General features: G+C 43.7%; 1 protein-coding gene across 1 annotated transcript in view; it reads right to left on the bottom strand.

Annotated features, from left to right (window-relative positions):
* Positions 1 to 5,936: 5,936 nt before the first annotated feature.
* itpka (inositol-trisphosphate 3-kinase A) overlaps positions 5,937 to 27,920 on the bottom strand; it is a 90,006-nt gene continuing 68,022 nt past the window's right edge. Inside the window, exons 4-7 of the mRNA XM_063052686.1 lie at positions 24,967 to 25,171; positions 16,872 to 16,973; positions 16,153 to 16,224; positions 5,937 to 11,476 (exon numbers count right to left, since the gene is read on the bottom strand). Coding sequence (XP_062908756.1) covers positions 11,267 to 11,476; positions 16,153 to 16,224; positions 16,872 to 16,973; positions 24,967 to 25,171 — 589 coding nt within the window. The 3' untranslated portion in view covers positions 5,937 to 11,266. The remainder of the gene's footprint in view (positions 11,477 to 16,152; positions 16,225 to 16,871; positions 16,974 to 24,966; positions 25,172 to 27,920) is intronic.

Below are 27,920 nucleotides of genomic sequence, written 5' to 3'. Positions count from 1 at the left end.
ATTAAAAAACCTTATTTTCCCTTTCCAAGCTTTTTGAAATAATTAAAACAAAATTTTTTTAAAGGTGCCTGATATATTTTCCTTGTTTCCTTATAGCTTTGAATTCAGAACAGTTCCAATGAACTGGTATTCTTAATTTAATGTCATGATTTATGTTGGTACTTTTGGTCTCTAAGGTGGCTTTTATATTTGCTGGTGTGAGGGGTTTAACTACTGAAAACAAACAGGAATGTGTCTTATAGACATCCTGAATGCTAATAAAACTGTATTAGGTAGTTAAAACACTGTTAAGTAATTTTAAATCAATAGTTATAGTTTCTACAAATTCTGTCATTAGTAGGGTTTACTAAATGTCTAACATGTTTACTCAAATGCTGGTAAAGTTGTAGTTGGATTAAGTTGCCTTAACATGTTGCTGTAACATTAATCAGTGCCAAGAAATTGGAGTATTTCCTTTGGTATGCTAATGTGCTACATATTATGTGAATGCTTACACCAATATCTTGAAAATATTTGCAAAACTAGCCAAAAAAAAGCAGTATAACTCCAACAATCCTGCATTTGAAGTTCAGAGATCAAGATGACCTGGCATCTGGCTCACTCATTGGTCCAGGAATGTGAGGCAGGGATCCAAAGTTCAAGCTGGTAACACGGCCTGAGCCGGGGCCTGATTGGTCAAACCAAATCTGATGTCATTTCATGTTTTACAGAATGTGATTGGTTTAACTCAAGCTTGATATATTTTTCATGTTACTGTGGATATTGTAAGCAAATTTCTGCTTTTTTCAGGTTGTCGATGGTTGTTTTTCAAAAAATAAACCCCACAGTCACTTCAATGTTAACATTAGGTGGTTTCTTTTGATTTGGCTATCTTTTGCTTGGCAATCTCTATACAGGACACTTCAGAAGTTGCACTGTTTTCATTTACAAGTAGAAGTTCATTAAAGCTTATTTACACAAAACTAACAACTTTCTTGAAAGCTTCTTTGCTGATTATGCTGCTCACCTTGGGACAGCACAGGACAGATCTACTCAAAGTACCCAGCAACTGGGATAATGATGTGTATTTCTGTATTTTCCTCACCATCTCAAGGCCAGGGAAGAGGAAGGATCAGCCAACATGCCTACATCAGATCATAGTTCACGACAACACTGGAGTCATGAACAGGTAGTGCAGGTGGTAGTGAGGGTAAGCGCCCATATGGTGCATCAAAAGATAACTGGAATTGAAGCAAGACAGACAAGGACAGATCATAACCTTATCTGTCGGCTGGCACATACAATGTACTTAATTATCCAGGGTATCTTATTACTTTTCCCTTGTACTACCTCAATGTACTTGTGTTTGAAATGATCTGTATGGATGGCTGCAAAACTAAGATTTTCACTGTATCTCAGTACATGACTATAATAAACCAATTCCAATTCAATTTCCTGTTTAGAGTTAATTGCATAAAATGTTCAGGGGTTTTGATATCTGCTGAATGAAGTGGTGTAAATATAGCAAGAAGAATAGATCAGTTTTTACAGAAATATGTTTAGCAAGAAGGGAAGAAGGTACATGAGAACCTCATCATCCCATATACCATTCCAGCTTACATGCTCATTCCAATTTTTTCCTTTATTATCACACAATCAGCAACCTGGCATTTCCTACCTAACAGCAGCCTCACCAAATGAACGGCAGTGTTCAAGACCATTCATTTTTCAGGGTTAACGAGGGAAGAGCGGTAAAGGCTGACCTTGGCTGCAATGCTCTAATCCCTAGTACAAGGGTTTACATTTTTTTTGGTTTGTGACTACATCTTCACATTTAGCACCATCACAAAATCAGAGCAGTTGGTCCAAAAAGCATTTGAAGTAGAGTCAGGGGAGGTTCATACCCAGGCAAGACCAGGTTCCATCTGGCTCCCAATGGGCCCAGGCTCAACTGGACACTTTGCTCCCCAGTGATCGTAGTGAGCAGTTGTCTCTTGAAGACACATTTCCCGCACAGGCCGGAAACCAGCGGCACATATTAGTCAGCTGTGGAGGTGGGGAGGGGGGGGGATGCAGGCAAGAGTGGATGAGTCCCACGGTTTACAGAGAAGGATGTGGCAGTTCTGCACGAAATACACCCAGAAGGGCAGTCCTCTACACAGGGAGAGGGGAACCCACGCAAAGGGACCTCAGAGCTTAGTGTTTCATCTCACTGGAGGCGACACTCCTCCCCAACAATTGGCCAAACAATGTGACGAGCAGGGGCAATGTTAAATATACTAGGTAAGCTTATGGTGTTCCATTGTGATACCATGTTCCCTTGATTTAATTGACAGTGGCACTCTCGTCACCATGACGGTTATTTCTGCACAGCATGTGTATGTTCCTCCTTCTGCTTTGTCTTTGGATGGCAGCAGAAGAGGCTCTCCCCACAACACCACCACTCTGAATCAGAGAAGGGGAAGGAGTGACGAGGGCAACTGGCACAGCGGCACTGTGGCTGGTGCTGCTGCCAGTCATCCAGTGACGTGGAACACAAACGATTCTGCAGACACTGGAAATCTCGAGCAACGTGTACAAAATTCCGGAGGAACTCAGCAGGCCATCTACAGTCGATGTTTCAGGCCAATACCCTTCATCAGGACTGGCAAGAAAGACAGAGCCAGAGTGTGCAGGTGGAGGGAGGAGAAGGGGTACAAGCTGGCAGGTAAGGTGAGGAGAAGAGAATGGATGAGAGGGAAACCAGAATGGTGAATTGAAAAAAAGAGAAGGGAAGGAGGATGAAGTTATCAGAAGTTAGAGACATCGATGTTCATACCATCAAGTTGGAGGCTAACCAGACAGAATGTGTGGTGTTGCTCATCCAACACGTGCATGGTCTCATTGTGACAGTAGAGGAGGCCATGAACTGACATATTGGAATGAGAATGAGAAATCAAATTAATTTCCACCAGGAAATCCTGACTTTTGTGCCAGATGGAATGAAGATACTGAACTGCCCACCACCCCCCTCTAGTGCCATTCCTCCTTCCCTAGACAAAGTGTAATACATTCACTTTGCAATCAAGTGAGTTACACTTCATTTGCTGAAGGATATGATATTTTCATTTTAAGACACCCACAGGAGTTTAAGTGCTGGGGAAGGGGTGGAACAATGATACTAGGGACTTGTAGATTAGTGGCTGTTTATCCGTCATCCATTCTCTGGAATTCCTTCCCTTATGATCTCCACCTTTTTTCTAAAATTTAACTTGAAACTTAACTACCTCAGCTAACAATTCCTATCACTCAGCGTTGGGCATTACCTGATGTGACTTCTGTGAATTTCCTGTCAGCACAGAGAGAGCATAAATAGGGGCAGGAATAGGCCACTCAGCCCTTCAAACCTACCCCATCTTTCAATATGATCATGGCTGATCTGTCACAGGCCTCAGCTCCTCATCTGTACCAGTTCCACTTAGCCCTCAATCCCCTGATAATTAAGCAATGTAACTACTTCCTTTCAAAATGTCCCAAGTGATTCAGCCTCCACAACCTTCTGAAGAAACTGTAGGGATTCACTACCTTCTGTGAGAAGGTCTGACACACTTATCCATGAAGGTGGTCTATAAACAAAATGTTTGCTGTTTCTCAGCTTCCTGGCATACTCCTGTAAGCTCCATGTTGTTGACAGGAATGCTTTATCTTTGAGTTCAAAAGAAAGCATTTCACTGATGCAAATAATCTGCTGAAAGTTTCCAGAGTTGACCAATACCTCTGCTAAACAAAATATTAATGCAAAGTATAGAATATTTCAATCAGATGTAAATGAGTAAATGAGGTGCTCGAGGGATATAAAGAATGTAAAAAGTATCTTAAGAAAGAAATTAGAAAAGCTAAAAGAAGATATGAAGTTGCTTTGGCAAGTAAGGTGAAAATAAATCCCAAGGGTTTCTACAGTTATATTAATAGCAAAAGGATAGCGAAGGATAAAGTTCATCCCTCAGAGAATCAGAGTGGACAGCTATGTGTGGAGCCAAAAGAGATGGGGGAGATTCAGAACAATTTATTTTCTTCGGTATCCACTAAAGAGAAGGATATTGAATTGTGTAAGATAAGGGAAACAGGTAGGGAAGTTATGGAAACTGTGATGATTAAAGAAGATGAAGTACTGCCGCTTTTAAGGAATATAAAAGTGGACAAGTCTCCGGGTCCTGACAGGATATTCCCTAGGACCTTGAGGGAAGTTAGTGTGGAAATAGCAGGGGCTCCGACAGCAATATTTCAAATGTCATTAGAAACAGGGATTGTGCTGGAGGATTGGCGTATTGCTCATGTTGTTCCATTGTTTTAAAGGGTTCTAAGAGTAAACCTAGCAATTATCGGCCTGTGAGTTTGACGTCAGTGGTGGGTAAATTGATGGAAAGTATTCTTAGAAATGGTATATATAATTATTTGGATATACAGGGTCAGATTAGGAACAGTCAACATGGATTTGTGTGTTGAAGGTCATGTTTGACAAATCTTATTGAATTTTTTGAAGAGGTTACTAGGAAAGTTGACGAGGGTAAAGCGGTGGATGTTGTCTATATGGACTTCAGTAAGGCCTTTGACAAGGTTCCACACGGAAGGTTAGTTAGGAAAGTTCAATGGTTAGGTATTAATATTGAAGTAGTAAAATGGATTCAGCAGTGGCTGGATGGGAGATGCCAGAGAGTAGTGGTGGATAACTGCTTGTCAAATTGGAGGCCGGTGACTAGTGGTGTGCCTCAGGGATCTGTACTGGGTCCAATGTTGTTTGTCATATACATTAGTGATCTGAAGGGGTGGTAAATTGGATGAGTAAGTATGCAGATGATACTAAGATAGGTGGAGTTGTGGATAATGAAGTAGGTTTTCAAAGCTTGTAGAGAGATTTAGGCCAGTTAGAAGAGTTGGCTGAAAGATGGCAGAAGGAGTTTAATGCTGATAAGTGTGAGGTGCTACATTTTGGTAGTACTAATCAAAATAGTACATGGTAAATGGTAGGGCATTGAAGAATGCAGTAGAACAGAGGGATCTAGGAATAATGGTGCATAGTTCCCTGAAGGTGGAATCTCATGTGGATAGGGTGGTGAACAAAAGCTTTTGGTATGCTGGCCTTTATAGATCAGAACATTGAGTATAGGAGTTGGGATGTAATGTTGAAATTGTATAAGGCATTGGTGAGGCCAAATTTGGAGTATTGTGTACAGTTTTGGTCACCGAATTATAGGAAAGATGTCAACAAAATAGAGAGAGTACAGAGAAGATTTACTAGAATGTTGCCTGGGTTTCATCACCTAAGTTACAGAGAAAGGTTGAACAAGTTGGGTCTTTATTCTTCGGAACGTAGAAGGTTGAGGGGGGATTTGATAGAGGTATTTAAAATTATGAAGTGGATAGATAGAGTTGACGTGGATAGGCTTTTTCCATTGAGAGTGGGGGAGATTCAAACAAGAGGACATGAGTTGAGAGTTAAAGGGCAAAAGTTTAGGGGTAACATGAGGGGGAACTTCTTTACTCAGAGAGTGGTAGCTGTGTGGAACGAGCTTCCAGCATAAGTGGTTGAGGCAGGTTCGATGTTGTCGTTTAAAGTTAAATTGGACAGCTATATGGACAGGAAAGGAATGGAGGGTTATAGGCTGAGTGCAGGTCGGTGGGACTAGGTGAGAGTAAGAGTTCGGCATGGACTAGAAGGGCCGAGATGGCTTGTTTCCGTGCTGTAATTGTTATATGATTATATGTAAATTGTTAATTGAACCAATGAGATGCTTCACAGCAGTAAATATCAGCAATATTTTGACACTGAGGCACATGAAGACATCAGAACAGATCACCAGATCTTGATCCAAAACATGGTTTGCTTATTGAGACGTGTGCTTGTAATTATTAATCAGATCAAAATAACATTATTGAGACCACAGTAAATACAATAACAATTTATTTTACAACCCATTTTCTACTACATTGTACAAAATCACTCTATAACAATTATTAGTAGTGTTCAGTTATAAACAGTGGCAATTCCTCTGGAGTCACTGCATTCCCATTTGCTGGAATACTTGCTCCAATGCATACAGATCAGCTGTTTCTCCACGGAATAATTACAGGATCATTTTCAGCTTTCAGCAAAGTCCGGAATAATTCACAATAACTCCCTTCCTCACTTCAGAACAAATGATATAGAACACCTTAATATGACCTCGATTCTCTCCCTCGGAGATGGAGATTTTACTTTGCTGTAGTCAATACTTTGGCAACCAAACAAGACAGAAAACTCAGTTGGGAAGTTTTTTGGACTTGCTTCTTAATGATGTGACCTTGAAAGGAAGACTTCTATTGTTACTCCCAATAGCCAAGTGAGGACCTAGATTCAAGAAGTATCTATGGAGAACCCAACAGTGATCTAAATAAAATGTTTTTTTAAAAACTTTCTTTTCTGCTCATATACAATGGTAGGAAGAACACAAGGTAACAAAATTACATTACATTTGGAATACAAGTATAAATATAAGAAAACCAATGAAAAAACTTAGATGGAGTATGTAAGAACATACTCCCTTATTTAGTTTTCTGTTTATTGTTTATTTTCTTCCTTGTTCTTTACTCTTTTTCCTCTACCTTTAATATGGTTTCCTCTTTTCTTTAAAGCAACTCTCTCCCTGCTTCTCTCACTCTGAAACTTTAACCTTAACACTAGCACCTCGTCCTTTATTGCTCTGGACTTCAGCTTAGCTCCTGGAATAACTGGAAAAAGTTGGTTCAAATTCCACTGAGACAGTTTGTAATTTTAATGCAATTTTTTAACAAGCTGATATCAGTAGAATTAACTATTAAGACCACAGGTTTTTGGCTAAAAACCCGAATGGTGTATGAAGAAGAAAATATCTTTCACCTTGTACAAAAGAGAAGACCTGACTTGCCAAAGTCGCTGATGACAATTGAAATTGCTATCAATTGAAGGTGCTGGCTTGGAAGACTCAAGTTCTGGTGCTCATGGGGCACATTTAGTAAGTCACACTTAAATTAGGGTGAACCAGGGTTCGCCGGGAAGTTCTCAGAGTCATAATACTTTTCATACGTCTGCAGAGATTCCACATCCCACCCAGAGTGTTGCCAGGTTACGGACGCAGCCTGTATGCTGCACGATAGGATGTGGACTCGTGTCTCTCAGTGGTTAGGGCAGGCCTTAACCATTATAACAGCACCATAGCACCCGAGCTCTGGAAGCTAAGTGTAACCAGCAGGAAGGGAAGGCAATGTTCTGCTATCCACCCTAGAAGGAAGCTACTAGAGATTATGAGAGGTGGCACTCCCTCACAGCAACTGGTCCATTTGAATCCTGATTCAGTAGATGAAACGCCAGTGTCCCAACACAGTCGATCAACTTGATACAACTATCTGCGTCAAATGTTTGCATTAGGCTTAACTTTAGTCAACTGAGGTAGCTAGGAACAGCTCGCCTTTGCTTTTGGAGTTCACCTTGGACTGGCAACTGATCTGCATTTTCTCAGGTTTGCTGTGTCACCACATCTTGGAACTGGAGTGTCCCATTGTTAGTGAGTCGGGAGAAAGAGTAAATCTTTCAGGAAAGGCCAGGCCTTCAGTAGCAGGAGAGCTCCGGAAGGGAGCCCAATAAATGGTGGACCATCAGCTCCATTGTAGGGATAAGCTAATGGAGTGCGCTCAGGAAGGATATATTCCCCTTAGCAGATTCAAACAACAGCTTGCGTCAGATAGCACCTTTAAGAAGTCAAAATGTCCCAAGTAGTGATATCAAACAAACGTTAACACTGAACCACATGGAGATGTTAAGCAGATACTGAAATAAAATGGAAGACTTGACACTGGTCAGAAACACTGGAGCAACAGGGGATGATGGTGATTGCAAGTTAGGAAATGGTTGGAAGAGCGTTTGATGCAACCTCAAATTCACAGTAGATCAACCATGTGACTGCTGGAGCATCATGTTTAGAAGCAATAAAAGTGTGGGCCAGATTATCAGCATTAGATGAGTTTTAACAGAAATTGATTAAGTTCCAACAGGGAATAGATTGGAGTCAGTGGCTAGAAAATGAAATTTCTTCCAGGAGCTTGAGGTGATGGCTTTCGTTTTCCCAATATTTACTTGGGAAAAATGTCTGCTCTTAACGTTGGGACCGCTTCTTATTATGTTATATGTCAATGATGTGGATGATGGAACAGATATCTTCGTGGCCAATACAAAGACAAATTGGAGGGGTAGGTGGTTTTGAGTAAGTAGAGAGGCTACAGAAGGATTTAAACAGATTGGAATGGGCAAAGAACTGGCAGATGGAATACAGTGTCGGGAAGTGTCTGGTCATGCACTTCGATAGAAGAAATAAAAATATAGACTATTTTCTGAACGGAGAGAAAATTCAAAAATCTATGGTGCAAAGGGAATTGGGAGTCTTCATGCAGGATTCCCTAAAGGTTAATTTGCAGGTTGAGTCAGTGGTGAGGAAGCATTTATTTTGAGAGGACTAGAATATACAAGCAAGGATTACGCTTTATAAATCACCGGTGAGGCCTCACTTAGAGTATTGTGAGCAGTTTGGGCCCCAATGTGCTGACATTGGAGAGGGTTCAAAGGAGGTTCACGAAATTGATTCAATGATTGAAAGGCTTATCATATGACTTTTGATAGCTCTGGGCCTCTACTTACTGGAATTCAGAAGAATGAGGGGTGACCTCATTGAAACCTATAGAATGTTGAAAAACCTCGATAGAGTGGACGTGGAGATGTTTCTTATGGTGGGGGGAGTCTAAGACCAGAGGACACAGCCTCAGAATAGAGGAACATCCTTTTAGAATGGAGACAAGGAGGAATTTCTTTAGCCAGAGAGTGGTGAATCTGTGGAATTCATTGCCACAGACGGCTGTGGAGGCCAAGTGATTCGGGAGAGATCGGTAGGTTCTTGATTAGACCATTATACCATAAGACATAGGAGCAGAATTAGGCCATTTAGCCTGTTGAGTCTGCTCAGCCATTCAATTATGTCAGGGTATGAAGGGATATGGGGAAAAGGCAGGAGACTGGGGCTGAGAGGGAAAATGGATCAGCCATGATGAAATGCCAGAGCAGACTCCATGGGCCAAAAGACCTAATTCTGCTCCTATGTCTTAAGTTATTATTGTCTTACAATACTACACACACCACAATAACGGCAGAATTTTAAGGTTTACATTGATAAAGGAGATTACATTAATGAGGTTTCCACTGCTCAGAGTTTAGACACTGGCAAGGTGATATGATGGAAATTTTTAAAGTGGTACAAAAAGAAACAGAGAATTTATTTCCTATGATGGGAGCATCTTAAAGTCTGTCTGTTGGGGTTGGGATGTATCAGTATTTTAGTAAGAGGCGTGGAGTATATCAGATTGTTATAAAGAGGACTTGAGATATATCAGGGTGTTATAGTCAGGGTATGAGACTATAGGGAGGGGTGTATATCAGTGTTATATATACATACATATATATATATATATATATATATCTCTAAGAGTGTTAAAGTGTGAGGTGTAGAATACATCCGTGTTATGGAGGGGTGTGGGATGCATTAAAGTGTTACGTAGAGGATGTGGGTTGTATCAAAATGTGTGTAGTACGTGTAAGAGGGTGGAGTATTTCAGTCTCTTACGGTGTGGGAGGTGCATATATTGTTGCTGTGAGGGGTGAGTGATATATAGAGTGTTAGAGTGAGGACACTGATGATATCAGATAGTTTAAAGAATGGCCAGAGATTTATTCTAGGAGACGTGGGTCCTACAAACTGTAGATCATGCCGGTAAAGAGATGCGGGTCTTTCAGAGTTTTACACTGCCGGATGCTAAGTAATATCAGAATGTTAACGGCTTGTTACATTTGTGCTTTGAAGTGAGATGTTTGTTTTATAGAAATTTATTGTGTGCAGATATGCAAACAATGAATTAGTAATCCATTGTATCTGTTATGTATTACAAAACATCTTTCTTCTGGGCCAAGGAAGTACTGTGCTGTATTCTGTGTTTTAAGTTCTTAATGACATAGCAACAGGAAATGTCTAGTGTACTGTTTCTTTGTTCTGTTTTAATGTGCAGTCGTTACAGTGAATATTGGTCAGAATTATTACTTTTAAAATTTGCAATTTTAGTGTAATATATCTTTGTGCTTGTCAGTGTCTGCACCATTGGGCTCCACTTGATCAGTGCCTTGTCACAGGTAGCTCCAAGTAAGTAGCAAAGCCTTGTCTACACTAACTTTATTTATAAAGCAACGTCAGTTCAGATTGAGTCGAGTTTATTGTTATGTGCACAAGTACTGGGAGGTACAGGTGCAATGAAATACTTGCTTACAGCAACATCACAGAAGGACTGTCTAACTGTGTCTCAGGTCCCACTCTGGGATCTCAGCTCACACTGCAGATAAATGCCAAGAGTTGCACTGACTTCCTTTCGGTCATGTTCTTCAGTCTGCGTAAGAGTTCTGTGACACATTTCTGGAGAACAGTGAAATTCTCCCTGGCCTCCTGGCCAATGGCTAAAACTCAACCATCAGTCATTGTTGTTTGCCCAGAGCTTGCTGCAAACATATTGACCAGTTGCTTTCCTGTGAGCACACTTGAAAAGTACTAAATTGGCTGAAAGGGGCTTAAAAATATCCTGAGGTTGTGAAAGCTGCAATAGAAATGCAAGGAGGCACACAGTGAAAGATTCCTTAGAAAAATATTAGTCCATTTCCTACCTCAGATGCCATTTCACACTTGAGACAAAAGAGATCGCAAGGGTATGTTACAGGACAGGGCCAAGGGGAGTATGGAAACCAAACTTTCCTTGGCTGCTGCTGCTTTCAAACTGGCCACAAGGAGGCAGAAGTGAATATCTGGAGAGAAGCTTGTTTATAGGTGCTTCATTAATATTCATCTGAATTCATCATTTCTTCAGGGGGAAAAACCTAAGTTTTTTTACTTTTGCCAAAAACAATCACTTGCAACTGTTCTGTTACAACAGTAACCCTATTTCCCACTTGACAAGCTGACCCACTCACTGCGTAGAGACTATTTTTCTCTGGGTATTATTGCATTCATGATCTGAGCCCATTACTCAAGAAAGTTTCTGGTCAATGGAGAAGCCTTAATTTTGTCTCACCATTTCATTCTTTCTCTTTTTTTTGCCCACTGTCTTACTAGCAGGAATTGTAGTAATGCACCCACATTCAAAAACCTAGTCAGATAACCTTGCAGGTTCCCAACGGAAAACCCACAGCAAAGAAAGTCCTGGCCAGGAATCACCGCTTGTCCTCCAAGATCGTGGTTGTAATGTTAATTATGTTGTCGAGCCCCCAGAGGTAGCCATCTTCTCTGTTGCCCTCCTGCCACCTCAGGCGGTGGTTAAGAGTCTGTCCATTTGGTAGCTTTCTGGTTTTGCCAAAGTCAATCAGCCAAATCTTGGCTACCTCACTCTTGTCATGGATAAACAGCAAAGAGCTCCCAATAACCTGTATCAAGTGCAGAAGGGTGGACATCAATAACATGGCTCCAGGATTCAGAACACTCCCACACCAAGATGAAATTTACAAACGTTTGTACCTTCACCAGAATAATATAGGATGAAGCTACGTCAGAACAATTGCATAAATGAGGAGGTATTTGGCTGAGATGTTTAAAATGCTAACAGGTTTTTAACAGATGTGGTAGAGACTATTCTTTTTGATGGGAGTATCTAGAAGAAATTAGCATAATCCTCTACCTGGAAAGTCTTCTCAGAAGAAAAACAAGAAGCCAGCAGAAATCTGAAATTCTCTGGGATAACTGGAGCTTTAGCAACAAGGAAAGGTAATAGTTGGGTCAAGCTGTCAAGTGTGGCTTGTCAAAGGTGGCAAAACAGACTGTATGCACAGATTCACCAAGAGCTAATGAACTAGCAGCCAATATCCGAGGGCAAATGAGTTATTTTAGAACCTATCAAAGGAGGAGCTAGATTTTTTCTTATTTATTTATTGAGTTACAGCATGAGTTAGACCTTTCTGGTCCTCTGAGCCATGCTGCCCAGCAATATCCCAATTTAATCCCAGCCCAATCACAGGACAATTTACAATGACCAATTAACCTACCAACTGGTATGTTTTTGAACTGTGGGAGGAAACTGGAGCACCCAGAGGAAACTCACGTGGCCATGGGGAGAAGGCACAAAACTCCTTACAGGCAGCGGCAGGAATTGAACCCGGGTCGCATATACTGTAAAGTGTGATGCTAGCCATTATGCTACTGTGTCACACGCCCACTAGATTGGGCAACAGACTGCAAATTAACAACAATAACTTATACGTAAATGGACAGAGAGGGCTAGGGAGCGAATTTCCAAACTGAGAACCTTGGCAATGGAAAGCAGGGCCCTAAGTAGTGGAGCAATGAAATTAATCCTCAATGAGCTGGTATAGGACTGTAGTTGCAGCACAGGAGATGACATTATTTTTGTCATATATGTGTAGCTCAGCAGTGAAATGTGTTCAATAGTGAGGTTTGTTGCAAACATTTACTATGGTAAAGCAGCTATTTAAGTTCCACTTATTGTTGTTAACATTAAAATGTATGGTCGCAAAACAGCACTTGAGAAACTCGGTTATAAAATACTAGAAACATTTTTAAAAAATCATCTAACTTCTCCGGTGAGAGTGATGTTGATTTAATTAACGTCTCCTAAAGACGTGTAGTTTGGTAGGTTAATTCACCGCTGTAAGTTGCCCATCCTGTGTCATTGAGCAGTAGAATCTTTAGTGAGCTGATGTGAACGTGGAGCAAATAAAACAGGATTAGTGCATGGGTTCCCAATCTTTTTTTATGCCATGGTCCCCTACCATTAACTGAGGGTCCTGTGGACCCCAGCTGGAAACCCCTGGATTAATGCAAATGGGATCCTGATTGTTGCCATAAACCCAATGGGCTGAAGGGCCTGACTCAATCAGACTGCACCGATAAATGGAGGTGAGGGAATGGAGGAATCTGAAAACAAGGAGGAGGATTTTAAAACTGAATTACAGTTGACCACACGCACCAACAACTACTGGGATGCTTAAGGAACTTGGAGTTGCTCTGTAATGATTTCCGACATGAAGTGCGATTCCCCTGGTAAGAGGCGGAGGATTGAGAGTGGCACCAGGGGTGTCGAGTAGAGTGGGGAAGGACTCCGGATTGAATTTCTTTCAGCACTGGCTTCTGGTTATGGATGCGGGCAGTCTGCACCTCTCCTCCCACATTCCTCCAGGTCCAGGAGAATCTAGTGGGACTTTGCAGGAGTTCACCCCACCCCACCCACCATTATCAGAAGCAAACTGAGCAGCTCCCCCCCCCCCACAACACTGTTCAACATGACTCTGTTGACCCTTCCTTTCCAAATCTAAAGTTAAGATTAGACAAGGAGCAGAAGGAAAATTAGCAAAATGTGCGACTCAGAAAGAGAAGCTCTGATGCTCTCTCTCGAGGACACCCACGAGCTGACGAAATTAAGACCGTAAGACCATAAGACAAAGGAGCAGAAGTCGGCCATTCGGCCCATCGAGTCTGCTCCGCCATTATATCACGAGCTGATCCATTCTCCCATTTAGTCCCACTCCCCCGCCTTCTCACCATAACCTTTGATGCCCTGGCTACTCAGATACCTATCAATCTCTGCCTTAAATACACCCAATGACTTGGCCTCCACTGCCGACCATGGCAAAAAATTCCATAGATTCACCACCCTCTGGCTAAAAAAATTTCTTCGCATTTCTGTTCTGAATGGGCCCCCTTCAATCCTTAAGTCATACCCTCTCGTACTAGTCTCCCCCATCATGGAAACAACTTTGCCACATCCACTCTGTCCATGCCTTTCAACATTCGAAATGTTTCTATGAGGTCCCCCCTCATTCTTCTAAACTCCAAGGAATACAGTCCAAGAGTGGACAAACGTTCCTCATATGTTAACCCTCTCATTCCCGGAATCATTCTAGTGAATCTTCTCTGTACCCTCTCCAACGTCAGCACATCCTTTCTTAAATAAGGAGACCAAAACTGCCCACAGTACTCCAAGTGAGGTCTCACCAGTACCTTATAGAGCCTCAACATCACATCTCTGCTCCTATACTCTATTCCTCTAGAAATGAATGCCAACATTGCATTCGCCTTCTTCACCACCGATTCAACCTGGAGGTTAACCTCAAGGGTATCCTGTACAAGGACTCCCAAGTCCCACTGCATCTCAGAATTTTGAATTCTCTCCCCATTTAAATAATAGTCTGCCCGTTTATTTCTTCTGCCAAAGTGCAAAGTGCATTAATTAGTACTAGTGTCGTATCTGAGGTTACCCGACACTCCAAAGTCAGACTTAAGTTTATTGTCATGTACACATGGGTACAACAAAAAAATTACTTAGAGCAGACTTCAGCGCTCACCCTTCTCCTCTTAGGCCAAGCAGAAACTGGCCCTGTCCTAACGTTCATACCTTGCCTCTCACTCAACTTGCCCTTGCACCTCTTAGCCCAGCCCACATTCAGGGGATCCTTGCACCCCTGCAAGGCGAACTTCTAAAAAACACACTTCCCTCTGGCACATAGCAACACCCCCAGTTAACTACTTAACTACTATGCCACTTAACTGCCAATGAAAAAGTTGCTGAACTAATGCAGGGGCACTGCAAGACACTTCAGACAAGCAATTGGTGCTAATATTGACAACCAGGCCTGCAGAGGGACTCCAAGCTAATCTTCCCTATTACAAACATACCCCCCTAGGGCGGGGTTATCCAGAACTAGAGGACACTGCCTCAGAATTGAGGAGCGACCCTTTAGAACAGAGGTGGGAGGAATTTTTTTAGCCTGAGAGTGATGAATCTGTGGAATGCCTGCCACAGACTGCGGTGGAGGCCAAGTCCGTGTGTATATTTTGGGTGGAAGTTGATCGTTTCCTGATCGGTCAGGGCATCAAAGGATATAGCGTGAAGGCAGGGATCACCCATGGTGGAATGGTGGAGCAGATTCGATGGGCTGAATGGCCTAATTCTGCTCCTATGTCTTATGGACTCTGCAGGCTTAAGAGATTTGATGAAGTAAGAGCGATTATCCCAATAAAGTTGTAAGAGTGAGAAACCAATAGTGTATGGAACCAGACCAAAGACACTTGCAAATTTCTGCAGTTGTACTGTGGAGGGCACTCTGGCACTCTGGTTGTATCACAGCCTCTTATAGAGGATGCAATGCACAAAATCAAAACCGACTGCAGAGAGTAGTAGTGTCAGCCAGCTCCATCGTGCTTGCAACCTTAAGAAAGCAGCACCAACCTTTAAGGAGCCTCAGCATCTCGTACAGGCCCTTTTCTCATTACTTCCATCAGGGTGATGGTACAGGAGCCTGAAGACACACACTCAATGATTTAGAAACAGCTTCCTTCCCTCCATCATCAGAATTCTGAACAAAGTCCATGAACCCAAGAACACTATGTCTTATTTATTTTTTACACTATTCATTTATTTTGTAATTTATAGTATTTTTTAATGTCTTTGCACTGTATTGTTGCTGTAGAACAATTGTCATGTCATCTAAGTCAGTGGTCCTCCAAGAGGGCCACAAGCTTGTCATGGTTTAGAGGCTTGCGTGCCTCAGGGACCTGGAGAGCTGTGTTGGCTGGAGTCAGGACTTTATGATTTGGCTCTTGGTAGGGTCACCTATGCCAAACAGGTCAAAGGGTAGAGGCCAGACTAAGAGTGGTCCATCGATCCTCCAGGTTCGGGGCTAACAACCCTAACTGGTCAAACAAAATTGTTATGGAAACAGCAATGAAGAATCTTTCTACATCTGAGTCCGACAGTATTCCTGAGTCTCCACCCGGGACTTGGATGACTGACAGTAGTGAAAACCAAGAGGAAGACAGTGACATGATGAAGGAAGCTCTGACCACTGCCAGAGAGGGAAAGCCTTCACTGCTGCCCTAAACACCAGCGGTGTTAACAGGCAGTTAGTAATAATAAGCCTGATTGTACTTCTGTGTCAGGACCAGTGGACACCAGTTAGGGAAAGTTTCTGATCTGTGGTTCCCAATTCATTATGAATAGAAAGAAAATCCAGGGAAAATTCAGCACTCAATTCTGGAGTGCTCCCTGTTTATCCCATGATTTTCAGACTAACAACAAGCTGACACCTACCTCATGCACTTTGAAGAAGTCAGAAGACTCCAGGGCTTCCTGGATCTCAAGCAGTCGCATCAGGTAGGCTTTCTACATGTTCAAAGAATTCAGAAATACACATAGTCAGTCACACGACAGGGATTGAGATAACGTAGAGCCTGTCCCTGGTCTTGTGCTGGTAATACCTGCTGGTGATGGGTGGGGTGCTCACCTGGACAAGTTGGGATCAGGTGATCCCATTCTTTCTTCATTAGCTGACCCCCGCCCCCCCGCCACCCCTGGGTCAACCCTGCCACTCCGACACATACCGCCCAAACACCCGACCACCCTGATATTGTGCATTATATCCTATTTGGTTCTCTTAACTCCCAGTCTTGTTTCTTAACCCACTGCCCTGAAGTCACGAAGCAGGGAAACCATCCCTTCAGCAGCCATTGAGTCTGCAACCATTTTCAATAATCCTATTTTACCCCTGCCGCAGATTCAACCACCCACTTGCACACAAGGGGCGAGTTACAGGGATCAATGGACCAACCATTGGGATGTGGGGCAATGGTGGAGCACCTGGAAGAAACCCACAGGGTCACAGTGAAAACGTGCAAACTCCACACGTTCAGCACCTGAGGAACCTGTGTCTCAGGAGCCATGAGGCAACAAGTTTATTCGCTGCACCACTGTGTAGCCTTTTGTCAGACTGTATTGGTGCTTTGGGTCCGGTATTGCTGAAGAAGTGTTACCATGATGTTCTTGTTTCCGTCGACAAAATCTTCAAACACCTGAAGAATCTGTTCCTTCGTTTTGGTCTTTTTGAAATTTGTGGTGCATACGTTGTCTGCTCTCTGCAAGGGAGAGTGAGAAGAGAGTAACAATTATACCCAGGAAGGGAGACAGCAAATGCACAGAACTCAGGCTCTGAGTCACATAATAAACCACTGAAGATTAGACATTGTAAAGTACTGTCCCAAATACATCCTCCCTTATAAAAGTGCATGCCCGGTTATCTGTGTTTCTCAATAAGTTCTGTTGTCGATTTAAGCAGTGGGCCAGATTGAAAATGTCAGGGTGTTAGGGCTGGCGGAGAAGGATGAGCCAGTCGGTGCTCGGCTTGCTGTTCTGTTAGGTTTGATCATTCCTGCACTGAACTGAGGCTGTGGACTCACTTTCGTGAACCTCAGTTCTTCATGTTATTTGCTAACTTTTATTGTCTGCACGATTTGTTTTTTTCTCCCCCTGCACATTAGGTGTTTGATGGTCTCTTTTTTGTTGTAATAGGTTTTTGGGTTTCTTTGTTCTGTGGCTGCTTTCAAGGAGGTGAATCTCAAGATTGTATAATGTATATGTACTTTGATAATAAATGTACTTTGAACTTTGTTGTGTTCGGTATTTTTCTCATGTAATGCTCCTTAAGCAATAACACACTCCCTGACATGTAACATCTAAAATTTCCCCCGCAGGTACTCTTTGCTGAAGACATTTCTCTCTGCCTTGAAACAATTCAGATAGCACTCAGATCTGCAGCTGGATCTTCAACTTCCTCACAGACAGGACCCAGGCTGTAAAAATAGGGGACAAGTTCTCCTCTACAATCACTCTGAGCACCCGTGCCCCACAAGGCTGTGTACTCAGCCCCCTGCTGTACTCACTGTACACCCATGATTGTATAGCCAAGTTTCCATCGAACTCAATATATAAGTTTGCTGATGACACAACAATTGTAGGCCGTATCTCGGGTAATGATGAGTTTGAGTACAGAGAGGAAATTAAGAACATGGTGGCATGGTGCGAAGACAATAACCTATCCCTCAACATCAACAAGACGAAGGAATTGGTTGTTCACTTCGGAAGGAGTAGCGACCCAATTTACATCGGTGGTGCGCAAGTGGAACAGGTCAAAAGCTTTAAGTTCCTCGGGGTCAATACCACAAGTGACCTGACTTGGTCCAACCAAGCAGAGTTCACTGCCAAGAAGGCCCTCCAGCGCCTTTACTTCCTGAGAAAACTGAAGAAATTTAGCCTGTCCCCTAAAACCCTCACTAACTTTTATAGATGCACCGTAGAAAGCATTCTTCTAGGGTGCATCACAACCTGGTATGGGAGTTGTCCTGTCCAAGACCAAAGGAAGCTGCAGAAGATCAAGAACACGGCGGAGCACATCACACAAACCAATCTTCCGTCCGTGGACTCACTTTACACCGCACGCTGTCGGAGCAGTGCCAGGATAATCAAGGACACGACCCACCCAGCCAACACACTTTTCATCCCTCTTCCCTCCAGGAGGAGGTTCAGGAGCTTGAAGACTCGTACGGCCAGATTTGGGAACAGCTTCTTTCCAACTGTGATAAGACTGTTGAACGGATCCTGACCCGGATCTGGGCCATACCCTCCAATATCAGACCTGCCTCTCAGTTTTTTGCATTAACTTACTTCCCATTTTTAAATTTTCTATTTATGATATATAATTTAATTTTTTAATATTTACTAATTTTAACTATTTTTAATATTTTAAATATTTAATATTTGTAATCCAGGGAGTGTGAAGCGCAGAATCAAATATCGCTGTGATGATTGTACTTTCTAGTACCAACTGTTTGGCGACAATAAAGTATAAAGTATTCCCCAACCCCCTGTAACATTGTTACCACAGGTGCCTCTGTTGCATATAACCAAGTGCTGGAAGAACTCAATGGGTCAGGCACCATCTGTGGAAGCAGCTGGTTGGATGAAGCCACATATTGGATCCCACTGCTTCCGCAGATGCTGCCTGACCTACTGCGTTCCCTCAACAGCTTGTTTCTTTTGCTCCAGATTCCAGGTGTAGCCTCTAGCGACCCTCTGATGCACTTTCCCTGTATTCCCTCTGAGAATCATCTGTCTGCTTTATTTGCTGGGGATACACAAAAGCTCGGTAAACAGTAGTCCCTTCCTTAATCATCCATCTGCCTGGGCTATCGAGTAATTCCTGCCTTACCCCAGCAGAGCCTGCACACCACACATCGGCCTCATCAGCCACTTCACAACTGGAGTGGAAGCAGGTCACTCATGATGCTGGGGAATGGCCATAGAGAAAGAAGTATCCCTTTTGCACTGCATCTTGCAAATTCTTCAAGCTTCTACTTTGTGCTTGCTCCCCTCGAACCCTTCTCGGATGATCACAAGGCCTGTTTCTTCAACCTTGTAGCCAAACCATGCCCCCTGCCACGTGTAACAGGGATTTCTTGCCAAGGTCGGGTGGCAAGATTCCCTGGACAGCTTTTAAGCAGTTTTGTTTCTCTTACAGCTCATCCTTTTTTAATGTAAACAAGTGGTATGAAAAGCTACGTTGAAACTGACTTGATTGTTAGCCAAAAGACCAATTTCGTACACAGTCATGAAAGTTGTCAAAAACTGCGGGAGCATCTTGATCACCTGAGTGAAAGGGCTGAGGACTGGCAAATGGCTTTCAATCCATGTAAGCGTAAGGTGTTCCATTTTGGTAAGCTGAACCTCCGGTAGGATTTATACAGTGAATGGTGGCATCCCGGGAGGGTTACGGAACAGAGAGACCTCGGTACTTAGTTCCCTGAAAGCAGCGTCACAGGTAGCTAGGGTGGTGGAGAAGGCATTTAACATGCTGGCCTTAATCAGACAGGGCATCGAGTATAGGAGTTGTGACATTATGTTGCATTTGTACAGGATGATGAGTATTATGTTCAGTTTTGGTCTCCTGGTTATAGAAGAGATCTCATTAAGCTGGAAAGAGTGCAGAGAGAACTTCCACGTATGATGCAAGGACCCAAGGGTTATAGGGAGATATTACCACGCTACAACTCATTCTTTGGAAGTCACTTTATAAATAAATATAAAATCATGAGGGACATAGACAGAGTGAAATCAGACGATCTTAAAGGAAAGGAACCAAAACTGGAGGAACACACATAAAATGCTGGAGGAACTCATTCGGCCCAAAACATTGAATGTACTCTTTTTCATAGATGCTGCCTGGCCTGTTTAGTTCTTCCAGCATTCTGGGTGTGATGCTTGGGTTTCCAGCATCTGCAGATTTTCCCTTGCTTGATTTTCAAAACTGGAGGATGGAGGATTAAGATACAAGAGGAAGATTTAAAAGGGACCTGAGGAGGAAGTAGTTGACATATGGGTTGTACAATAGCAACACTTAAGACACATCTGTGTAGGTACATGGTTAGGAAGGGTTCAAAGAGAGAGAGGCCAAATACAGGCAAATGAGACAGGCATAAGTGGGCAGCTTGGTTGGCACAGGTGAGTTAGGGCGAAGGGTTCATTTCCTTGCTGAGCTACTTACTCTCTGACCCTGTAACACGACTAACAATTCTTCTGTTTAACATGTCTCCAATTACAATCCCCTCCCACCTCATCTCTTGAAAGCCCCCAGACCCCAGCCCATTCTCAAAACACTCCACACTTAATTTAACTTGCATACTAGAGAGAAACATTTTGTTAGTTAAAAGTATAACATTTCTAAATAAACTTCAGCTATGTTAGCCATGTACAAAGATTACAGGGAGAGAAAAAATCTGTAGCTAGCATTCCGTATCTGCACCACATGTCCTGTAATGTTGCTTTCCCACTATTTCACATCTTCACAGCTTCCTGGTCTTAACATTCTCTTCTAGTTCATCAGGCAATCTTCAATTCAGCCAAATGCCTTGGCCATCTCCTTCCACCACCTCCACCAGCACTAAGTGCCAAGTGCAGACTAGATTCCAGCCCTCTCACGTACACTAACTACTGATGTTGGAAAAGCATCACCAGACACACAAGAGATTTTGCAGATGCTGGAAATCTTGAGCAACACACAAAACGTGCTGGAAGAATATAAAAATGATAGAGGTATACAAAATTATGAGGGGTACAAATAGAGTATTTTCACTGAGGTTGGGTGGGACTACAACTTGAGGTCATGGGTTAAGGGTGAAAGGTGAAATGTTTAAGGGGAACATGAGGGGAAACATTTTCACTCAGAAGATCATGAGAGTGTGGAATGAGCTGCCAGTGCAAGTGGTTCATGCGAGCTTGATCTCAACGTTCAAGAGAAGTTTGGATAGGTACATGGTTAGGAGGGGTATGGAGGGCTAGGGTCCTAGTCTAGGCTGATGCGACTAGGCAGTTTAAATGGCTCAGCACAGACTAGATGGATCAAATGGTCTGTTCCTGTGCTGTACTTTTCTACGACTCTAACTCAGGCAGCTCTTTTTGGAAGGGAAAAAACAGTTAACATTTCGGGTCGAAGCCTTTCACCTGGACTGGAAAAGGACAGAAGCCAGAATAAGAAGGTGGGGGGAGGGGAAGGAGTTCAAGCTGGCAGGTGAGAGGTGAGACCCATCGATGTTTTGAGCCGAGACCATTTGTCAGGACTGGGGAAAAAAGATGAAAGGTAGATTTAAAAGGAGGGGGTGGGGAGGAGAGAAAAACACAAGGTGATGGGTGAAACTGGGAGGGGGAGGGATGAAGTAAAGAGCTGGGAAGTTGCTTGGTGAAAGAGATACAGGGCTGGAGAAGAGCGAATCTCAATAGAAGACAGAAGGCCATGATGAAAGAAAAGTCCAGCATGTAATTCTCTGGAACTTCTGTCACCTCAAAGGGATCCCACCACCAAGCACATCTTTCCCTCACCCGCATTTTCTGTTTCCAAACAGGGATCGCTCCCTAAGTGACTCTTGTCCATTCGTCCCACCCCATTGATCTCCCGCCTAGCACTTATCCTTGCAAGCGGAACAAGTATTCAGGGCAGGAGATCCAGGGCAGGAGAATCAGGACAGGAGATTCAGGGCAGGTGTTTCACGGCAGGAGTTTCAGGGAGGCAGTTTCAGGGCAGGAAATTCAAAGCAGCAGTTTCAGGGCATGAGATTCAAGGCAGGAGTTTCAGGGCAGGAGTTTCTGAGCATGAGTTTCAGGGCAGGAGAGGACAAGTATTACACCTGCCCCTACAGCTCCTCCCTCATTACCATTCAGGGCCCTAAGCTGTCCTTCTAAGTGAGGTGACACTTCAATTGTTAGTCCTTTGGGGTCATATACTGTGTTTGGTGCTCCCGGTGTGGAATATCGGTGAGACTTGACATGGATTGGGATACCACATTGCCATGCACCTACACTCTGTCTGCCAGAAGGAGCACGATCTACCAGTGGCCACCCATTTTAATTCCACTTCCTGTTCCTGTATGTCAGTCCATGGCCTCCTCCACTGTCGCAATGGGGCCCACTCAGGTTGGAGGAACAACACCTTAAATTCCATCTGGGTAGCCTCCAACCTGATGGCATGAACATCGATTTCTCAAACTTCTGGTGATGCCTCCCCTTCACTTTTCCCTGTCCCCTTTTCCCTCTCCCCTTTTCCCTCTCTCACCTTGTCTCCCTGCCATCCCTCTGGTCTCTCCCCACTCCACCTTTTCTTTCTTCCATGGCCTCTTCATTCTTCTATTAGATTCCGCCTTTTCCAGCCCTGTATCTCTTTCACCAATCAACTTCCCAGCTCTTTACTTCACCCCTTCCCCCTCCCAGGTTCACCTATCACCTTGTGTTTCACTGTCCCCTCTCCACACCCTTTAAATCTACTCCTCATCCTTTTTTCCAGTCCTGTTGAAGGGCCTCGGCCTGAAATGTCAACTGTACTTTTTCCAGTGGATGCTGCCTGGCCTGCTGAGTTCCTCCAGCATTTTGTGTGTGTCAATTGGATTTTTTTTTATTTATTCATTTACGGGATGTGGGCGTCACCAGCTAAGCCAACATTTATTGCCCATCCCTAGTTGCCCTTGAGAAGGTGGTGATGAGCTGCCTTCTTGAACCACTGCAGTCTCTGAGGTAGACACTATTGTATCTGCCTCCACCACAGTTGCTGGCAGTGTATTCCACACACCTACCACTCTCTGTGTGAAAAACTTACCTCTAACATCCCCCTTGTACCTACTTCCAAGCACTTTAAAACTATGTCCCCTCGTGTTAGCCATTTCAGCCCTGGGAACAAGCCTCTGGCTATCCACGTGATCAATGCCTCTCATCATCTTATACACCCCTGTCAGGTCACCTCTCATCCTCCGTCGCTCCAAGGAGAAAAGGCCAAGTTCACTCAACCTATTCTCATCAGGCATGCTCCCCAATCCAGGCAACATCCTTGTAAATCTCCTCTGCACTTTCTCAATAATATCCACATCCTCACTCTAGTGAGGTGACCAGAACTGAACACATTACTGCAAGTGGGGTCTCACTAAGGTCTTGTATAGCTGTAGCATTACCTCACGGCTCTTGAACTCAGTTCCACAGTTGATGAAGGCCAACACACCATATGCCTTCTTAACAACACTGTCAACTTGTGCAGCAGCTTTGAGTGTCTTATGGACAGGGACCCCAAGATTTCACTGATCCTCCATACTGCCAAGAGTCTTACCTTTAGTATTATATTCTGTCTTCAAATTTGACCTACCAAAATGAACCACCTCACACTTATCTGGGTTGAACTCTATCTACCAGTTCTCAGCCCAGTTCTGCATCTGCATTAATGTCCCTCTGTAACCTCTGACAGCCCTCCAGACAATCCACAACACCTGCAAATCGAGACAAGGAGACTGAGAGAGAGAGAAGTCTGCGTGAAATTATGAAAAGATCAGGAGTGAAAGAAAAGGAGAATAAATCAATGATCAAGAAATGGAGCACAAGAAAGGAATGTTTAGAACGCTTTCATATTTTGCCGCTGAAAGTTTTGGTTTACGATTGGAAACTGATAATTTGGAAGTCCCGGATGAGGTGGCTGTCATCAAAGAACACATCACACAGAAGTGATGGGGCCTAAGCAGTTGGGAATGGGCCAAGTTACCTCCAGAGCGTGTGACCAGAAGGAGAGCTGTTACTGGTGATTGTCCACCTATGAAGGTCAGGCAAGATTGTTCCTAACCCTTGAAATATGTCACTATAGTCCCCCATAAGGTTACAGTGGTCCTCCAGGTTAGTGAGTGTGGTCTGACCATCATCCACCCACTCACACCAACCTTACATAAATCCCATTCTGATGAACTCCCCTCAGCACCAAAAGCACTCACCTGTGGCAACTCACAGCTGCTAATTAGCCTACCAGCAATGTCTTTAGGATGTGGGAGGAAACCAAAACACGCAGTCGACACCCACAGTAATTTGAGAGGCACTGACGTTCCCCAAAGACTGCACGGGGGGAAGAGGTGAGCCCAGGACACTGGAGCTGTGAGACCGTGGCACCACCAGCCTTGTGTCACTCTAAAGACTAGCATTTTGTACTGGCTGGGAATCGAACCCAGGGCTCCAGGGTGGCAGGTGAGATTTCTACCTCTGCACGACAACAACTTGTCAGAGAAACGGCAGAAAAATTTGCTTGCACGGTACTGTGCAAAGGTCTTAGGCACTTATGACTTTTGCACCACACTTTGTAATTTTATGTATTACACTGTACTGCTGCAAAAAAAACACACACACAGATTTCATGACATACGCGAGTGATGATAAACCTGGCTCTGATATGGGTCTGTATTGTGGACTGAAAGTGGGAAGGGGATAGGGAGAGGGGATTCACGGTTGAGAAAAGAAGGGTCTGGCATTCCTCTGCCACCTTTCCCACACCCCTCCTGCAGCAATCCACACTTGCCATTCCCAACATCCTTTGCTCCCGCCCGATTTACAAATTCGCTCTCTGCTCCACGTTGACAAATACAGTACTATGCAAGAGTCTTAAGCACCCTTTATAAATGTGCCTAAGACTTTTGTACACAACTGTATTTCTCCAGGAGAAGGATCACAAAGCATTTCCTTAAGACGCCTCCAGAGGATTAAAATTAACCCCTAATCCTCCTGTACCTTAACACCTTCAATGCGAAAGCCTAGTGTTGCTGTAGAACTGAGTGATTCTCTCCACTGCATGTAACGTGGCTTGGTTATGGCCTGCTGAGCATGCTCCTGTGGTGTCGGTGCGTGAGGGTCAACCTCTACCATCTTCTTGTACATGTCCTTCCGCAGCTTTGGTTTTTCTCGGGCTTTCATTGGCTCTTCCTCGAAGTACGTCCTACAGAGGAGAAAGGATGCAGGTGTTGGAGACTGGGATGAACTTTCACTGTGGAGGACACCAAATCCATTTTACAACAGGTTCACTGTGTCACTGATATAGCCTGAGGTGCTCAGGGGCCAGAAGAGGTGCACGAGAAAGATTCCAGAAGTGAATGGGTTAATGTATGAAGAGCATTTGATGGCTCTGGGCCTATACTTGCTGGAGTTTAGAAGAATGAGAGGGGATCTCATTGAAACCTATCTAATTTGAAAGGCCTAGATAGAGTGGACTTACAGAGAATGTTTCCTATAGTGGGTAGAGAGGAAATAAGAAATTAGCCATTATTGAACAGCATAACAGGTTCAATGGGCTGAATGGCCTAATTCTGCTCCCATGTCTTTACGGTCTATGGCATTACAAGTGATTTTAGGACTAGTCAGCACAGCCTCAGACTTGAGGGGTGTCCATTTAGAACAGAGATAAGGTAGGATTTCTTTAGCCAGAGGGTGGTGAATCTGTGGAATTCATTGCCACAGATGGCTGTGGAGACCAAGTCACCGACTATATTTAAAGTGGATTTTGATAGGTTCTTGATTAGTCTGGATGACAAAAATTCGAGGAAAAGGCAGGAGAATGGGGTTGAAAAGGATAATAAATCAGGTGGGGCAGGCTCAGTGGCCTAAATCTGCTCCTATGTCTTATGGTCTTATGGCCAATTTGGGTGCTACTAACATCACTATAGCACAGGCTGCATAGCTTCAGCACAGTTGGCCAGCCCATAGAGCTGCTACCTCATGGCCACAATGACCCGAGTTCAGTCTTGACTTCTGGTACTGTCTGTTTGCACATTCTCATGGTGATTATGTGGGTTTCTGCCCTCACCCTCAAAGAACTGCAGGCTGGTAGGTTAGCCGGCCACTGTAGATTGACCCCAGTGTGTAAGTAAGTGGAGGAATCTGAGTGCTGGGTGTCAATGACAATGTGAGAATCAGTGTAAAGGACTGATATTCTGGTTGGAGTGGACTCAACGGTCCAAAGAATCTATTTACCATAGAACCATAGGCCATTACAGCACAGAAACAGGCCTTTTGGCCCTTCTTGGCTGTGCCGAACCATTTTTCTGCCTAATCCCACTGACCTGCACCTGGACCATATCTCTCCATACACCTCTCATCCATGTACCTGTCCAAGTTTATCTTAAATATTAAAAGTGAGCCGGCATTTACCACTTCATCTGGCAGCTCATTCCATACTCCCACCACTCCCTGTGTGAAGAAGCCCCCCCCCAATGTTCCCTTTAAACTTTTCCCCCCTCACCCTTAACCCACGTCCTCTGGTTTTTTTCTCCCCTAGCCTCAGTGGAAAAAGCCTGCTTGCATTCACTCTATCTATACCCATCATAATTTTATATACCTCTATCAAATCCCCCATCATTCTTCTATGCTCCAGGGAATAAAGTCCTAACCTATTCAACCTTTCTCTGTAACTCAGTTTCTCAAGTCCCGGCAATATCCTTGTAAATCCTTCTCTGCACTCTTTCAACCTTATTAATATCTTTCCTGTAATTTGGCGACCAAAACTGCACACAATACTCCAAATTCAGCCTCACCAATGCCTTGTACAACCTCACCATAACATTCCAACTCTTATACTCAATACTTTGATTTATAAAGGCCAATGTACCAAAAGCTCTCTTTACGACCCTATCTACCTGTGATGCCACTTTTAGGGAATTTTGTATCTGTATTCCCAGATCCCTCTGTTCTACTGCACTCCTCAGTGCCCTACTATTTACCTTGTATGTTCTACCTTGGTTTGTCCTTCCTTGATTTCTGTGCTGTATGAACCTATCTTCCAAGAGAACCACAACCTCGTAGTGGTTTCCCATTCTGTGCCTCAATGAGAGCTATGCTGGCTGAAGTCGGAGCTTTATGCTTTGGCTCTTGGTAGGGTCTCCAATGCCAAACAGGTCAAAGGGTAGAGACCAGACTAAGAGTGGTCCACCGGTCCTCCCGGTTCAGGGGTTCAGCTCAGGGCTAACAACACTAACTGGTCAAACAAAACTGTTGCGGAAACAGCAATGAAGATTCCTTCTACATCCTAGTGCGATGGTTTTCCTGAGTTTCCACCCAGGATTTGCCTGAGTAGTGAAAACCGAGAGGAAATTACTGGCGTGTTGAAGGAAGCTCTGAACACCGCCAGAGACGGAGGACCTTCACTGCTGCCCTAAACACCAGAGGTGTAAGTAAGTATGTATCCAGAACTCCTTTTGCTTTAAAGTTCTTACAGACTTAGCAAATTGATGTTTATAAAATGATGAGAGGCACAGAGAGGGGAGTGAGTCAGAATCATTTCCCCAGGGCAGAAATGTCAATTAATAGAAGACATGCACTGAAGTTGATAGGGGACATATTTAAAGTTTTGTGGGCAATGTTTTTAACATACAGAATGGGAAATGCCTAAATCAGGGGCTGTCAGGGGTAGCGGTGAAGGCAGACATGACTCTAGTGTTTGAGAGACTATTAGACAGACACGTGAATATTCAGGGACTGGAGAGATACGGATCATGTGCAGGCAGAAGAGATTTAGTTTATCATAGGCAAGAGAAAATCTGCAAATGCAGGAAATCCAAGCAACAGTCATAGGTCAGGCAGAATGTATGGGAAAGGGTAACAGTTGACATTTCGGGTCGAGACCCTTCATCAGGACTGGAAAGGAAGGGGAGAAGTCAGAGTAAGAAGGTGGGGGAGGGGAGGAGGAAGTACAA

Source organism: Mobula hypostoma, chromosome 1 (assembly GCF_963921235.1).
Source record: "Mobula hypostoma chromosome 1, sMobHyp1.1, whole genome shotgun sequence".
NCBI classification, from domain to species: Eukaryota; Metazoa; Chordata; class Chondrichthyes; order Myliobatiformes; family Myliobatidae; genus Mobula; species Mobula hypostoma.
Note: the sequence above shows the minus strand (reverse complement) of the source record. Positions and strands in the feature narration are given on the sequence as shown.